Source organism: Protopterus annectens, chromosome 3.part0, assembly GCF_019279795.1.
Source record: "Protopterus annectens isolate FY-2018-M chromosome 3.part0, PAN1.0, whole genome shotgun sequence".
Taxonomy (NCBI): domain Eukaryota; kingdom Metazoa; phylum Chordata; order Ceratodontiformes; family Protopteridae; genus Protopterus; species Protopterus annectens.
In genome coordinates, this window is record NC_056731.1 from 989,453,679 (window position 1) to 989,470,889 (window position 17,211).

General features: G+C 40.5%; 1 protein-coding gene across 1 annotated transcript in view; it reads right to left on the reverse strand.

Moving 5' to 3' along the window:
* LOC122796967 (cadherin-12-like) overlaps positions 1-17,211 on the reverse strand; it is a 2,443,257-nt gene that overhangs the window by 94,568 nt on the left and 2,331,478 nt on the right. Inside the window, exon 8 of the mRNA XM_044065738.1 lies at positions 15,279-15,400. Coding sequence (XP_043921673.1) covers positions 15,279-15,400 — 122 coding nt within the window. The remainder of the gene's footprint in view (positions 1-15,278; positions 15,401-17,211) is intronic.

A 17,211-nucleotide genomic window follows, 5' to 3' on the forward strand; every position in this document is an offset into this window, starting at 1 on the left:
GAATATAAGACATCCTCAGATCCAGCTCTGATGGATGTTTTCTACATCCACAAAACAAACAACAACAAAAGTAGATCCAAGTACCTCAACTTTGCCTGCAACATAAAAAGAACATGTTGGAGAGACAGATGTGTGTCTCTAAGGATCCCTGCACTGTAGAATAAGCTCCACACCTATATGAAACAGAGGACATACCTGTCCCTAATCAAATAGAGCCTTGATCACTGGATGGGAAATTGCAAGTCCACTCCCAATCTGTCCTCCATATTTTTGATGGCCAGAGATTGGCAGTAAGTAAATTAATACCAAACTAACATACCCCCACATACACACACACATAACCCTTAGGTACCTCTTTGTTAACAAACCCCTCCATATAGTTGTCCAAAGTATCTGGAGATAAAAATGGTTTGGGTTGCATGGTTAAGCTTATAAAGACCCTGGTGTTTATTAGCTTACTATAAACCTACAAACCTATGAACATACAAATATAAGGTACATCTACTTTACCCCACACTCTCAGCAGTTTCCTCTCCTGATTAATTTATCAGACCCTGCGTCATCTTTTGCAACCATCTCACCTGTTTTGCTACTTCTTTTTCTCTGGATTCCACTTCCACCCCTTTCTGTTCAGCATCGTACCTTCCATTTCACTACCATGACAGCTTGATCAGAAATATGCTAATGTAGCATCTAGTTTCTGTCTTGTTTATAACTTCTTCACTTATACATCAACAATGTACTTAACCTACTTGCTTGTTACATTCCTGCTAACTTAAGTTAAACTGCATCACCGTATCCCAGCTCTACCTCCAAAGATTAATCAATCTGAACTAAATCATTGCTCTTTCTGATATATTTTTATATGTCAAATTGAATGCTACTATAATATTTCTAGCTCCACCAAAAAAAAAAAAAAAAAAAAAAAAAAAAATAATATCAACCACTTTTTTATTTTACCACTTCCTTTGCAATTTTCTAGTACTTATACACAGTCTTCTTTTGGGACTTGATATGAAATTTTTACTGCATCTTTCTGCTCAGATTCACCACTTTGGACAACCTCATTCCATTATACTTGTTTTTGCAAAACCATCTTAAATTAGCATGCACTGGTATCCCAAACTCTCCCTTCTCCATATGTACTTCTTTCCAAGTTTTCCCTGTTGTCTAAGATCTGTTCATTCCCTTCCTACAAAATCTCATCTCCTGTAAACAAGTTATACTATGTTTTTCCTTATCTGATTTTACTAAAATTCACTCTTACTTGTATTATTTACACCAATTTTGTCCCTGCTGAATGGAAAACAGCTACTGCCATCCCCTTGCACAAGGTGGGGGGGGGGGTGCATCCACTTCCCCTGGGAACTACAGCTCCATTAGCTTAACAAGCCTTATTTGCAAGGCCATGGAAAGACGCATCATGGAACTCATCAACAAGGATATAGGAGACCTTCAAACACTTGACCCTATCCAGTTTGGTTTTGTTAAAGGGAGACCCTGCTTCTTGAATTTGGTGGTCTTCTTCAAGACTGTCACCAAAGCCCTGGACAAAGGCATATCTGTGCATACTGCCTACTTAGACTTGGCCAAAACCTTTGACATAATCACCCACTCAGGCATAATTGAAAATCTCAGCCAGCTGAGGGTCAACTCATATACTCTCAGGTGGGTTGCAAACTGGCTCACCTCGAGAACACATACACTCAAAACAGGGGACTCCACCTCCACCAGAAGGCCCATTACCAGTGGTGTTCCACAGAGATTGGTGTTGGGACCCCTAATGTTTGGAATGTACTTCTCCGAAGTGCAGAAAAAAAAAAAGGTTTGTGGCTGACAAAGTTTGCTGTTGACTACAAACTGGGAGCAGTCACTGAGTCCTCAAATGATGTCAACATTCTAAAAGAAGGACTTAGGCAAATGAATGGTTGGTGCCAAAGTCATAGGTTCATAGGTAGGTACTAGGCTATTTGCCCGAAGGCATTTATAAGCCTAGCCAGAATGTGTTGGCTTTCACTGCCCCTTAGATTAGTTCCCTGTGCCTCTGTCCAGCAGAGCCACTGAAGTGATCCACAGGGTAAACTTTCTGTTTCCCATCCACTCATCAAGGTTTCTTTTGAAGAGTGTTAGCGAGGAGCTCTGCCTAATGTAGATTAGAATCTTATTCCAAAGCATGGGATGTCTCTGGGACAGGAATCTATCCCTCCAGCACTATTTATTGTTGTGGTGAGGTTTAGATCCCTAGAGCATGTGGCTCGAGGGGAAAAGGTTTTCTTTAGGTGGAGCATGTCCATCAATTCTGGGTTGGACATGGCATTGTATGTCAGGCAGTGACCACCTCTGAGTAGGCAGTATGCAACCAAGTACAGCTGGAGTTTCTTCAGTCGAGCTGCACAGGGCATCTGTTTGAGGCCAGTGATCCACTTGGTGAGAAACTTCTGTGTTCTTTCCAGCTGTTGCAGGTGTCTTGTAAGGTACATCCCAAATGGGGCATTGTACTCTATGATGGGTCTCATGAGTGATGAGTAGAGGGGCACAATGACCTATTTTGATCTGGATGTGAACCCTTTTGTGATTAGATGGGCCACATAGAAGGATTTCTTTACCACTTTGGCAATGTGATTATCAAAGGTGAGATTACTATCTACTTGGGTCCCCAGATCCCTTATTACGTCTTCTGTATTTAGGGGACTACCACCTATGTGGTAGCTTGTGGGTACTTTGTTTTTTCCAAAGGGGATGACTATGCACTTTTTGGCATTTAGCTTGAGCCATGATTTTGACACCAGGTATCCGTCTTAGTGAGACCCTTTTGGAGGATGTCTGTGTCAGCTGTAGAGACAATTATAGCCCCTAGTTTGTAGTCGTCTGTGAACTTGGTCAGCTATAGTCCTCCTGTGCTTGTCTGTACCTCTGAGAAGTATATGCCGAACAGGAGGAGTCCTAGGATTGAGCCCTGGGGAATGCCACTTGTAACCGGTTTAGAGTCGGACCTTGCTCCTGTAACTCTCACCATTTGGGTTCTGTCCGTGAGCCAGTTGGCAAACCATCTTATGACGTAAGGGTTTAAGTTCAGGCTGGTGAACTTGTCTATAATACCAGAATGGGGAATGGTGTCGAAGGCCTTAGTGAGGTGTAGATAGGCTGTGTGTACCATCTTTCCCTCATCTATAGCCTTGGTAACTGTCTCAAAGAAGTCCACCAGATTTAGGAGGCATGATCTGCCCTTAACAAAGTCGAACTGGGGGTCCGGTTTTTTTGTTGTTCCCAATGTCTCTGTTAATGATGATGATGATGATGCACTCCTTTGCAGACCAGACTAGTCAGGCTTATAGGGGAGGAGTGATAGTTCCCAGGGTCTGTTCCACACCCACCTTTGTGGAGCAGAATAGCTCTGTGCTGTGTCTATGAGATGCATTATCCTGTGGAGAGGTTGAGTTTTGAAGTGTATTGTACTGTGAGGGTTTAGTGGGGTTAGTTCATCTTTGAGCTCATGTAGGATGCAGCCTGTCCCACCGTCAGTCCCACTAATGCTGTATTTTTTGAGAGGGCTGTTTTAACCTGTGTGTCTGTGATCTGTGATTTCTTCTGGATGGTTATGGTATGGGTATGGGTGGTTTTGGGAGGTGAGTGAGGAGGAGGGAGCACAGAGCCAGCTGTCTGCCAGGATGTTAGCAATATTGTTTTTGTGCCATTCAGCTGTGCCATTCTGCACTAACTCAAACTCAATCTGAGCATTGCCCATGAAATATTCTTGTGACATAAAGAATGTCTTGTGGGTATATTTTTTTAGGAGCTCGATTTTTTTTTTTTTTTTAGGATCGTAGTTTCTTGCTGATACTGATCAGGGATGTCTTCCCTTTTTGGGATTTTACTCTTATCTGTACTAATTTCCTCCTTCTGTTGTATAGCTTGTTTATGGCAGGGGTCCACCAGACTGGTTTCCTTTTCTTGGAGGAGTGAGTCTTGTTTTTGCTTGGGATGGCACGATCCATGCATTCTTGTTGGTACCCGTAGAATGCATCAGTAAAGGATTTTGCAGCTTGGGCAGTGTTATCCTTCAGCGTGGGGTCTTTGAAACTTTCCACCTCAGTCTCAAGTAATGTGAAGTTTGATTTTGAAAAGTTTTTTACAGTGGTTTCATTGTCCAGGAGTGGGGACGCAATGTGGATATCCAAAGTGATTTGTTTATGGTCAGATCTAACCAGCGAGGGGCTGACCTCCAGTGTGAAACACTGTTCACCCATGTTGGTGATGACCAGGTCCAATATGTTGTCACCTCTGGTGGGAGTGTTGACCAGTTGAACCAGGGTGTTTGAGTTTATAAATTCTAGGAAATTTTGGGCAAGGGAGTTAGTACTTGAGTAGTTCTCCCAGTTAATATTTGGGTAATTGAAATCACCCAATATTAGGGTGTTTGGTTTATGTTTCACAATGTTTCCAGAAATGCAGAATTGGGGTCCTGGGACTTGGTGGGTGATCTGTAGCAAGCTATAATTTGAATTGCAGTTCTGCCCATTGTTAGTTTCATGTGGATGATCTCTGAAGCATTGTGCTGTGCCACTAACTTGGAGGTGTTGGTATCCTTGATGAATATGGATACACCCCTGGCTTTTGTATTTCCATGGTTTTAAACTCAATGCAAAAAAATGCATTATCATCCCATTTAGAAAAAGGGGATGTCTCTGCAGATTACCATATTAATAACAACACCCTAAGCTCTAAATCAGTGGTGAAAGATTTCAGCACACAGGGTGACAGCAACCTTACTTTTGATCACCATGTCTCCACAGTGGTAAGGAAGGCCTTCTATGTTGTTTACCTCATAAGCAAGGGCATAGCTTCAAGAACAAAAGAGGTTATAATCCCACCTGTACTCTTCCCTCATCAGTTCAATAATAGAGTACAATGCTCCCTTTGGTATATACCTAAACAGGCATCAGCAGCAACTGGAGAGACCTCAAAGGTTCCTCACAAAAAAAAAAACAAAACAAAACTCAGGGTCTTCAGCACATGTCTTATGTGGACAGCACTGTCACTATACTCTGCATAACATAGACTACTCAGAGGCAACTTGTGCCTTGCATACAGAGCAACCTCTGATCCTGCCTTAATGGAAATGCTGCACATTCATAAGTCAAATGGTACACAGTTCATTCACCCTAGGGAGATTAACCTAGCAGGTGACATCAACAGGACTTGCTGGAGAGACTGATGTGTCTCCCAGAGGTTGCCTGTCCTCTGGAATAAACTTCCAATACAGGTTCAACAGAGCCCCTCATTAACATTATTTAAGCATAACTTGGAAGATTCCATGGGAAACTACAAAGTCATCCCAGGGGTTTCACCTGTGTCCCTCTTGGATAGGGGCAATTGGTGCTGATTTTGATCTGCTTATAACACAGACCATATCTCTAGATCCTTAAGGGAACAAAGGTTGAACTTGGCTAGGTTTGTAATGGCCATAGGGTCATTAGCCTAGTAACTTCCTATGAACTTAGGAACCTATAATCCCATATTCATTGTTAGCGATTTAATCAACCCCACACCTGTCCACCAACTGTTCCTTCTGATCCATGTGCCATATTAGCCTTTGGGCATACCAAAATGACATGCCAATGTCTTCCTCCACAAACAAACACACACACACACACACACATACCAGTGGCAGTTGGTGACTTCAAATCAAAGGGAGGCTGCAGGAGATACCTGAATCGGTGGGATCCATGAGAAGGGGTGCAGCCAACTAGAAAAGGGAGGAGCTATGCTCAAAATCACAAAAACTGTAACTTTAATTACTCTGCCCTGGGTGCCAAACCGTCATTATGAGAGTCCAATCAAGAAAAAATGAAGTGTATAAGAAAAAACATATTTCAATGCATTGGCTGCATGACAACTTACTTAATAGCTATATGTAAACAAACAGGTTACGAGGCATGAAAAAATAAATTACTTTTTAAATACATTACTGGAATGCTCGTCAAAGTCAAGTATAAGAAACACAGGCAGAACTCAACTCAAACAACTTCTCTTTGCACTACAGGTCTAATTATAATTTGTATTCAGCTTTATAAAAGTACCAAGTAACATGCTGAAAGTAGCAATCTCTGTGATACCCCCACTTGTAAAAATGTTTCTTATCCAAAAAAGACCTGCTGCGTGACAGCAACTATGTACTTGTTTCATGGGGAAAACATGATCAAAGTAAAAAATGAACAGCAAACAAGAAACAAGCTCAAGATAAATTGCTTAAAGGATTAGATTACTGCACAGGTTATGGACCACACATGATAGATTGGCATTCTGTTTAGTTTACGGGTAAAGCTTGCAAAGATGACTGCAAGTCTCCAACAAAGGTAATGAGCTTCTTAAAATACTGTAATTCTGTCCTTTATTACAAATACTGTCATATGCATTTTAATACCCAAGGCTTATACGTTATCTAGTTATGTAAGTATTCTCTGCATGGCAACAACAAAAAGGCTTTCAATGTTGGTAATTCTTTAACAGTATGCTTATTAAAACTTTGCATCTTACAATCTCAGACAAGCTTACCTGATGGTCATGAAAGCATTGCTACTTAAACAGAAAGCAACAGGCCCTTTCTGAATAATAAGCATAAATCAACAGTATAAGAATATAACAGAAAACCAGAACACTGCAAAATCAAGCAAGGACAGATGAAAAGCCACTCTAGTACTTGTGTCTACCTTGGATTGGGGGGGGGGGGGATACTCTGCACATTTATACTGCATAACTGCTCCTTGCCTTGCTTGGACACATCAAGAGTCACTACATGGGGGAGTGGGGTGCAACAAGTATGTCACAATTTGAAATGTCTCTGGCTGACGGTGATGGCCCTGACACATTTGTCATACCTCTCAACCTCAGAGCAAGAAATCTGGAAAAAGCCATACATAGAAGTGGGACAAAGGCCCAAAAATAAGGACGATATTTAAGTATTGCTCTTATAAACTTTCTAATAGAATACTAGATCTGGAATTAATATGAATTTTCTGAAGGGTATGAAATCTGAAACTCAAATGTCTGTCATTATTTTCTAACTTCAGTCTTTAATGATTTGCCACTAATTTGCCAGAAAACCACAACTGTATGAAAAATGGACTAAAAATGTGATGCAAATATAAAATAGCCACACAAATCAGCTGGGAACCTCTCAAAGAAAGGGCACTTTTTTAATATTAGTATTGTTAACTTGAGCAGCTGACAAAATAAACAAATCTACATGCATTTCTGAAATAAAAGTAATCTATAACTCTGATTATTACATTTATTAATTGTAAACCCTCCACATTTTCTTCCAAAATTACCATTTTGCAGACAGATTATTAGAGGTAGAGCAACATTCTGAGCCAAAATCAGGACAGTTGAGAGGTTTGGATATGCCTAATTCTATAAAGCAATTTATTTGCACGTACATCTCAACCTGTTAACACAGGAAATCTGGACAAGGGCAAATACATTGGGGGAACATACAAACAGTACTAAAAATTGCTCTTGTATAAAATTAGTTGATAGAATAAAAGGTCTTGCTTTAGCATGCATCTTTCTGAAGGATACGAAGTCTGAAATTCAAATGTATGTCATTATTTAGTCCATACCGCTCAACCTCTCAACACAAGAAATCTGGACAAAGTCAAAAATAATGGGGGGGAGACAAAGGCCCAAAAATAAATATTGCTTGCTCTTATAAACTTAGAAAACTGCTAGAATAAAAGGTTTTGTTTTATTGTATATTTTCTGAAGGTTATACAGTTTGAAATTAAAATGTCTGTCATTATTTAATGAACTCAATCCTTACTGATTTGCCAGAAAACCTCACATTTTATGAGGAACAGACCAAAAGTATGAGGCAAAATTCTGGACAATCTGTGGAAATCTGGACAGTTCAGAGGCCTAAATTTAGTCACTGTAATCATCGGTGATATGGCAGAAAACCACAAATTTTATAAGGAGCAAACAAAAATTTTAAGACAAACATCTGGACTATTTTGGAAAATCTGGACAGTTGAGAGGCATGAGTGTGATTACGAGAAAATATATACTTAGTCCGAAATTGGTGTATCTCTGAGATTCCCTTTCCTCCAATATTCAGCTCTCTTGGAGTTATACTAAGGTGCATCCCAAACTAAAAGTAGTGCACAGACCTAATAGGATACTTTGGCTCAGCTGGCCCATCACTGAAAAATGCACAAACAACTAAAGCTTGAATTAACTAACTATGTACAAATGCAAATGGAGCATCTATTGCTAGCCTGTGTTAACAAAGCAGTCCGAGCTCTGCGGCACAGTCAGTCAGCATAAGTGAAAGAAAAAGCTGGGATGATACAGAACTTGGCATAAAGAAAACAAATTTTGTCTTACCCATTAGTACCTTGGTTTCAAAAGGAAGAGCAATTTTAAAACACCAGTAGACAGACAAAGCAAAGTGCCATTTTCATATTTTGTAGCATCACTTTAAATTACAGCAGCCTGTGACTTGATGTAGGAAATTTACCATCAACCCCTGTTAAGTTTCTAATGATTTATGTTTTACACTAATAAATACCAGATGTAGGAAAGTCTGGGACAGTTAACATTTCATAGAGAAAATGTTTACATGCACCTGGTAAAAAACGCACACTTTTGAACACACTTGGATTTTGGGATCACTACATTCCACCACACCTGTCATTCACATAATAACTATACTCATGTTCACTAAGCCATCATTAAACCCATGGGGCACCTACAATCATTCTACGGTGCACTCACCCAAGCACACACACATACTTAACTGGAGCACACTTCTACACACCCACACATTTTAAACTTAAAGGCATTACCTGCATTTGCACGTCACAAATATTCCACCTGCAGCACACACACACACACACACACACACACACACACACACACACACACACACACACACACACACACACACACACACACACCCTACCTACAGTCTCCAACCCTCCTCGGTCCACTGAAGTAAGCTAATTCAGGATAAAAAAAAGCTTCCTTTGGCAGCCATTAAGCTTCTCAGTCAGCAGCCTGTGCAATCTAATGGTTGGTTTCTGGTTCAGCTGGCTGGTTTCCCTGCGAAAGTAGGCTGGAGCCTCCAGCCTACAGACGACGCAGTCCGGTTTCCTTCTCTTCTGTGCAGTTGTCACCACACAGACTTCTGGGCTGCAGAGCTGAGATGTCTTTCTCCCCTATCCATACTGCCTAACACAGCAGTCTGGAGTTTTGTGAGTACCAGGAACTCCATGAATGCATGCGTGGAGTTCCGGGACTTGCGATTTTTGTTATTTTCTTCTTTCTTTTCTCGCAATTTTTTTTTTATTTTCTTCTTTCTTTTCTACTAGGTGGGGGGCTGCAGTCCTATAGCATGAGCTGCCCCTGACACATACACACCCATTGGTGTATTATAGCAGCTTTGGTATATTGCAAGCCATTCCATAGAAATACTGCTTAAGATCAACTTCTTCTCACGTTTATATGTATATATTCATTAACAACAACATTCATCCTTTTTTTTTTTTTTGTCTTTTTTTCTTATGTTTATGCACCCACTACTTCTTTTACTTTGTTTTTAAATTCTTGTTTGCACCACTTGCACCACTACCTTGCTGGTGCAAACTCTACTTACCTTTAAATTGAACTTAAATTAATATTTTCTTATATAAAACATGAATGCTTACTAACACTTACATTATGATGCTATAAGTTATGTGTTTTCTTATAAAACTTAACTGGTAAACCTTATATACAATCCCCTCACAACAATATTATCCTCCTATTCTCCTTTACTGCCTCATCTCTACCCTCTACTTTAAAACTTTTAAACCTTTTTTTTATTCCTTTGTACCTAGAAAACAAAAAAATAACTGGAAAACTAAAAAATAATTAAAATAACTGGTTTTAACATTGTCTGAGTAAAATAATCTTTAAAACTTTGAAAACCTTTATTTTAACTTGAAACTTTTTTTACCTTTCCAGTGAAGAGTTCTCCTAAATAATATCCTATTTATTTAGAATATCACAACCACATTTATACTATGTATTAACAGAGGTTTTCAGTGTCACCCTCTACTGTATTTTAACAAGTAATTTGATAAGGAATATGCATGATGAATATGTTCTACTAAGGAAAGCACCAGTGCAGTCCAGAGGATCTGCATTCATTTACGGACAACGCCCGTCTTGGTTCGAATACTCTGTCCCCTCATGCTAGCAAAGAGTGGCATATGCATAAGATTATAATGCAAAGGAGGGAGGCATACAGGTCTTGGATTTATTTGCTATGTGTAAAACTGTTTGAAAGAAGATGCAGATACTTTATTCATGAAATAGCGGGGACTCTCAGTAATGATCTGCTAAAGCAACAGAGACCGCCAAAGCAGAAATGCAAGTAACCTCCACCCTCCAACACAACCCAAATGACACATAGCCCGCAGACTCAGTGGGCCACTCAATCACAGCCAATAAGGCAAAACAACGTACCCAACACACTAGTCATAGGTGACTCTATAATCAGGCATACTGATGTCCCACTCACCAGGCTAAACAAGGAGAAAGTTACTGTCAGCTGCATGTCGGGTGCCAGGATCTGCCACATAACTCACGCACTAAGGTCACTCCACAACAAGTATAAATATGACACTGTCATTGTCCATGTTGGTGTGAACGACCTGAGATGTACCTCCTTGGACTACATGAAAAGATACATGGAAGAGCTCTCTGATCTTGTAGCCCAGGCAGGTATGACCCTAGCCCTGAGTAGCATTCTGCCATCACCCAGGATGATGCCGCAGTACAAGGACAATGATTTGACTTCAACAATTGGCTAAGCTTCTGGTGCCTTTCTAAATGGATCCAGTATCTGTCTGCCTGGGATGACATGGCTGACAGACCACGATGCTTTGCCAGAGATTGACTGCACCTGTCACCCCTGGGATTCCTGATACTGGCTAAGGTTCTTGCCACCCCTACAGTGCCTTTTTTAGGCAAGGTTCAAATGACAAATTCACCACTGTAACAGGAACAGGCAAGCAAAAACTGAGGGTGATGCTACTCAATGCTAGAAGTCTAAATCTCAAAATGCACTCACTCGAGAAACTCCTTAAAATGGAGAACATTGACATCTGTGCAGTGACTGAGACGTGGTTCAAGGCTCCAGAGAGCACCCCTGCACTACTAGGCTATAACTCATATCACACTTTCGGCCATGTAACCTGGACTGGAACACCAAAGGCGGAGGTGTGTCCATATTCATTAAGGATATCCACATCTCCAGGCTAGTTGCTCAGCATAATGCAGCCGAGGTTATCCAAGTGCAACTAACTCCGGGCAAAACTGCAATCCAAATTGTAGCTTGCTACAGATCACCCACCATGCTCCAGGATTCCCACTCCTCTTTTCTTGATGTACTGGAAAATATTAGGGTTCAACCAAACACTCTAATAATGTGTGACTTCAACTACTCCACCATTAACTGGGAAAACTACTCATGAACCAACTCCTTTTCTCAAAGCTTTCTGGAATTCATAAACTCCAATGCCCTGGATCAAGTTATCCACAGCCCCCACCAGGGGCAATAATATCCTAGATCTAGTCATTACTAACATGAGTGACTGGTGTTCCACACCTGAAGTCAACACTTCATTGGTTCGATCCGACCATAAGCTAATTACCCTAGATATCCACATCCTGACCCTACCCCCCCATTAAGGAAACCATGGTAAAAAATTTCTCCAAAGCCAGCTACATGCTTCTTAAGACAGAAGTGGTGAACTTCATGACACCCATGTAGATGGACAATACAGTTATGACTACTGAATCCTACACAATTGCACTTTATAAGCACTTACATGAGTGCATGGACCATGCTATCCCAAACAGAACCAAGATGCTATCCTCCAAAAAAATGAAGTCAATCTGGTGGTCCGCTGCCATAAACTAACTGTACAACAGAAGGAAGAAACTGTTGCAAAAGAGAGTACAATTCCATGAGTGGAGGAGCTCCTTGGTCAGCCTCAATAAGAAGCTGCGATCCCTGATAAAATCTTCCAAAGCTAGTTACGAAAACAAAATCGCCAATGATTCTTAAGACAACCACAAATTATTCTATAGCTATGTGAAGAATCTCAATGGCAACACTCAGATCTGCTCTGAGTTACAGCATGATGGCACTAAATATACAGACTCAACTGATATTGCCAACATCCTGGCAGATAGGTTCAGTGCTAACTTTACCCCCCTCTCACACCCTAAAGTGCCCATCACTATACCGGAAGAATGCAAAGTTCCTGTAATCATGGCAGCACAGGTAAAACACATTCTCCAAAGCCAAGAACACAGCATCCATGGGACCAGACAACATTCCAGGATGCGTTCTACATGAACTACAGAACGAACTGGCACCCCACCTAAGTACCATGTTCAGTCATAGTCTCACCTCAGGCTTTGTGCCTGCTGAATGGCACACAGTGATGGTTATCCAACTCCACAAGGGGGGAGCCACCACGGACCCCAGGAACTACCATCCCATTAGCCTGACGAGCCTGGTCTGCAAGGCCATGGAACGTATCATCATGGAACTTATAAACAAAAACATTGGTAATCTCCAAACTCTGGATCCCACCCAGTTCGGGTTTGTAAAAGGAAGATCATGTCTCCTAAACCTGATAGACTTCTTTGAAGCAGTCACCAAAGCTGTAGACAAGGGTAAGGTGGTTCACACAGCCTATCTAGATCTTGCCAAGGCTTTTGCAACATCCCACACTCTGGAATTATAGATAAACTCACTAAACTAGGTATAAATCCCTATGTCACAAGATGGGTTGTCAATTGGCTCACTGAAAGAACCCACACTGTGAAAGTAGCAGACTCCAAATCTGACTTCAGACCAGTGACAAGTGGAGTACCACAGGGTTCAGTCTTGGGTCCTCTCCTGTTTGGTATCTACTTCTCTGAAGTACAGGCTAACACTGAAGGTCTTTGGTTAATGAAGTTCACAGATGACTGCAAACTAGGAGCCATAATTGAAACTCCTAATGATGTGGACATCCTACAAAAGGGCCTCACTGAGACAGATGCCTGGTGTCAAAAACATGGCCTCAAGGTCAATGCCAAAAAGTGCATTGTCATCCCCTTTGGTAAAAACTCTGTACCCATGAACTACAACATACGCAGTAGTATATTTAACACCGAAAGTGTGATAAGAGACCTTGGGACACAGGTGGACAGTAGTCTCTCCTTTGATAATCACATCACCACAGTAGTCAGGAAATCCTTCTATGTGGCACACCTCATCACAAAAGGTTATCATCCAGAAAAATAGAGGTCATTGTTCCCCTCTACTCATCACTCATTAGACCCATTATAGAGTAGAATACCCCATTTTGGTATGTACCTCACAAGACATCTACAACAACTGGAAAGGCTGCAGAAATACCTCACAAAGAGGATTACCGGCCTCAAACAGATGCCCTACGCAGACCGTCTCAAAAAACTTCAGCTTTACTCCATCGCATATCGCCTACTCAGAGGTGATCTCTGCCTAACATACAAAGCTATGTCAAACCCAGAGCTGTTGGACATGCTCCACATAAAGAAATCTCAATCCCTCCTAACTACACGCTCTAGGGACCTTAACCTTGTCACCACAATAAACAGAACATGCCGGAGGGATAGATTCCTGTCCCAGAGACTTCCCATACTCTGGAATAAACTTCTTATCTATATCAAACAAAGCTCCTCATTAGCACTCTTCAAGAAAAATCTTGATGATTGGATGGGAGATAGGAAATTCACCCCAAGGATCACTGTTGTGGCTCTGCTTGACAGGGCATAGGAAAATAATTTTCTTTTTGTGGCAAAAGCCAGGGTACCTTTTTGGCTGGGCTTGTATACACCCTAGGGCCAATAGCCTAGTACCTACCTATGAACCTATGAACCTATGAATTCATAAGTATGACAGACCTATCAGAAAATGACAGCACAAAACATGGTTGTGAAAATGATCTCCAGTCACAGTTTCTCAGCTCAGTCCATTTGCACTTTCACATAGGGGTTAGAGAATGAGTAAATTCTGGAAATTACGAAGGTATCAAATGATATAGGATCCATTCATCCATCCACCACCCCTTTATACCATTTTTACACACGGGGTCAGGGTGTCACTTCAACAATTATAGTCTAGAGCCAATATTCAATCCTCTGGGTGACTAGCTCTGTTCAGTTATTCTGCCATAGCACACACACACCCACACACACACACACACACACACACACACACACACACACACGCACACACACACACACACACACACACACACCTATGAGCAATTTAGCGTGGCCAGTCCACTGACTGTATGTCACTGGAATGTGGGAGGAAAGCAATCACCAGGAGAAAACCCATGAGAACACAAGGAGGATATGCAAACTCCACACAGAAGGTGCCCTCAGCTGAGAATCGAACTGGAGAACCTTTTGCTGTGAAGCGACAATGCTATCCATTGCTCTACTTTGTTGCCTCATATATTGATTTAGGATATAGGCTATAGGAAATAAATTGCCTGCATCTGTCTATACTATCATAGTAGCATACATACCTTAGATTTGCTACAGTAAGTGAAATGTACTGCACAATCCTGTGAATAAAACAGATTAAGGCCAATTTCTCTTTACCTAAATACTTTTATTCTGCAATCACAAAATAACTAACCTTTTACTTTATTTTCATGGGTCACCCTGCATGGTCATATCATGACAACAAACCTAAATGGCATGGAACAACAGTGAATTGTAGATCAATTATATTGGAAACTATACTTCTAACAGGAAGTTCAGGCCTTGCAGTGTTTTAATATCTTAATTTTATAATAGTAAAAAAACAAGTTCTGCAGATAAATGTTAACAGGGAGATATATGGGAAAATTCTAATCTGGGAAATTATGATTTGTGATTAAAACACACAGTGTAGATTCAGACTCCTGAAAAAATCATTTAACTACAGCATAACTAACTCTGTACTAGAGAAAAGTAAATAATTTAATGAAAATATCTGCCAATTACATATTGTTGTATAGGTCACATAAGTCTTTTAATTGTGTCAGAATGTAACAGAAAGTTTAGGTACAACGTTAAACATTTTTGCATAACAATAAATGTCTGTTGTCTCATATGGATGCCACTGTCAGCTTGACTTTGTCCCATTAACATAGAATTTGATAGGAAAAACTGAATAAATAAAAAATGCTATGCAATACCTGCCCAGACTTGGCATTTTCACAAACAACTGTTTCTGAAGGCACGGACATTTCTGGAGGAAATTCATTGACATCCAGAACATGAATGATGACAGGCACATGGCTGGATAGCAGAGGATTACCTATAATACAAGCATAACACAGCTACATTAAGTTTAATGTAAACCATACCTGGTCAATAAGTGTTTGGCTGTTCTTTTACAAATATGCAGACCACTTATCATCTTCCTTTTCTTGAATGAGATGGTTACACTCACCTAACATACAAGATGCAATATGCCAATATCATATTTCTTCAACCTGTATGTTTCCTAAAGTCATAATAACACAGCTTACTGGCAAAGATTGTCATTTTGGTGATGGAAGTAACCGCCATATAAAGTTTTGTTACCTTCGCAGAGTAAGTGGATTTAGAGTAATCTTATATTGACATCACAGGGCATGTTGGTACACAGACTCATAGATTAAAAGATATTCCAAGACCACTGAGTTTTATGACCATTTACAGCTTGCTAATTTCCTCCCTCAGGTTCCACCTCATTTCTCCAGGATGGTCATTTCAGTCAACCCAAGAATAAGTTTGTAAGTACCCAGACACATGTAGGTTATCTTTAAAGAATGATAGTGGGTTGCACTGCTTAATATGATGGGGAAGTATATTCTTATGGTTTGCAAGATGGTGGGCTATAATCCTAACTCTCCACTGTGTTTATTTATCTACTCGTGAAAAATTAGTTCCCTGGTACTAGTAGTGGTGGAACCATAATACAAGAGGTCCACGATAACCAGGTCTGTAATGAAGCAGTAAAAGAAATAGGGATCTCCATTCAAAAGTCAGTAAGATATTGAATGAAGTGATAGACCTTCCAGACTGTCTTGGTAGCTCAGGAACCTCAAGCCTGTGAGCCTTTTTGATCAGGATCTTTTAGTATCTCTGTCTTATTGTTTTATATGCTTAGAAAGATATATCCTGAAGGAGACATTGTATACAACAGTTAGTCTTATCAATGTTACGTGTAGGGGAGTAATTAACTCTTAGGACATTGAAGATATTTCTCTGGCAATTTGCTGGGCTAAATAAAAGGATCTCTTGACAACCACTGTCACATTGTGGTCAAAACAGAGGGATTTATCAACATAAGTATCTTGATCTCTGATTATGATTTCATTTTGTTGTGGTATGCTGTTTATGCAGTATGATGAGGGGGAGATATTGTCTACCATATCTGAAGAAACTACACTTTTTTGCACTTAGTTTGAACCAATTTGTAGTACAACATGAGTTAACAAGGAAGAATTGATTCTGGAGGGTTTGCATATCAGACCCTCCAGTGTGTGGTCATCTGCAAACTGAGTTAGCAAGAGATCTTGGCTGTCTGTCTGGAGATCTGAGTAGCAAAGGTGAAAAAAGGAGAAGTCACAGTATTAAGCTCTGAGGGACACTGCAGGTCAGTTTCATATTTCCTGATGAAGTGCCTGCAACTTGCACTGTGTGAGTTCTGTCTTTTAGCCAGTTTGTTATCCATCTTACCACATATGGGATGATTTTTAAAGCATTTATGATGCCTGGATGAGGAATGATTTTTATAGGCCTTGGCCAGGTCAAGATATGCACTGTCACCATCTACAACCTCCATAACCCTTTCAAAGAAGTTTACAAAGATTCGATAGACAGGATCTACCATTCAGAAAGACAAACTGTTAGGAATCAAGTTGAGCAAGATTTTTGAGATTATGAGGTAAGTTACAATAATTCAATGACTTTGCAGATGAGACTTGTAAGGCTGATAGGACTTCAATTACCTGGGTCAGTTGTAAGGTCACCCTTATGGAGGGGCATCACATCTGTAGTACCCTACATGAATCATGAATGAAATGTAGCTAAAGTTAGGTACGCAGTTTAAGGAGTGGGTCAGCAATGGCAAGTGTAACT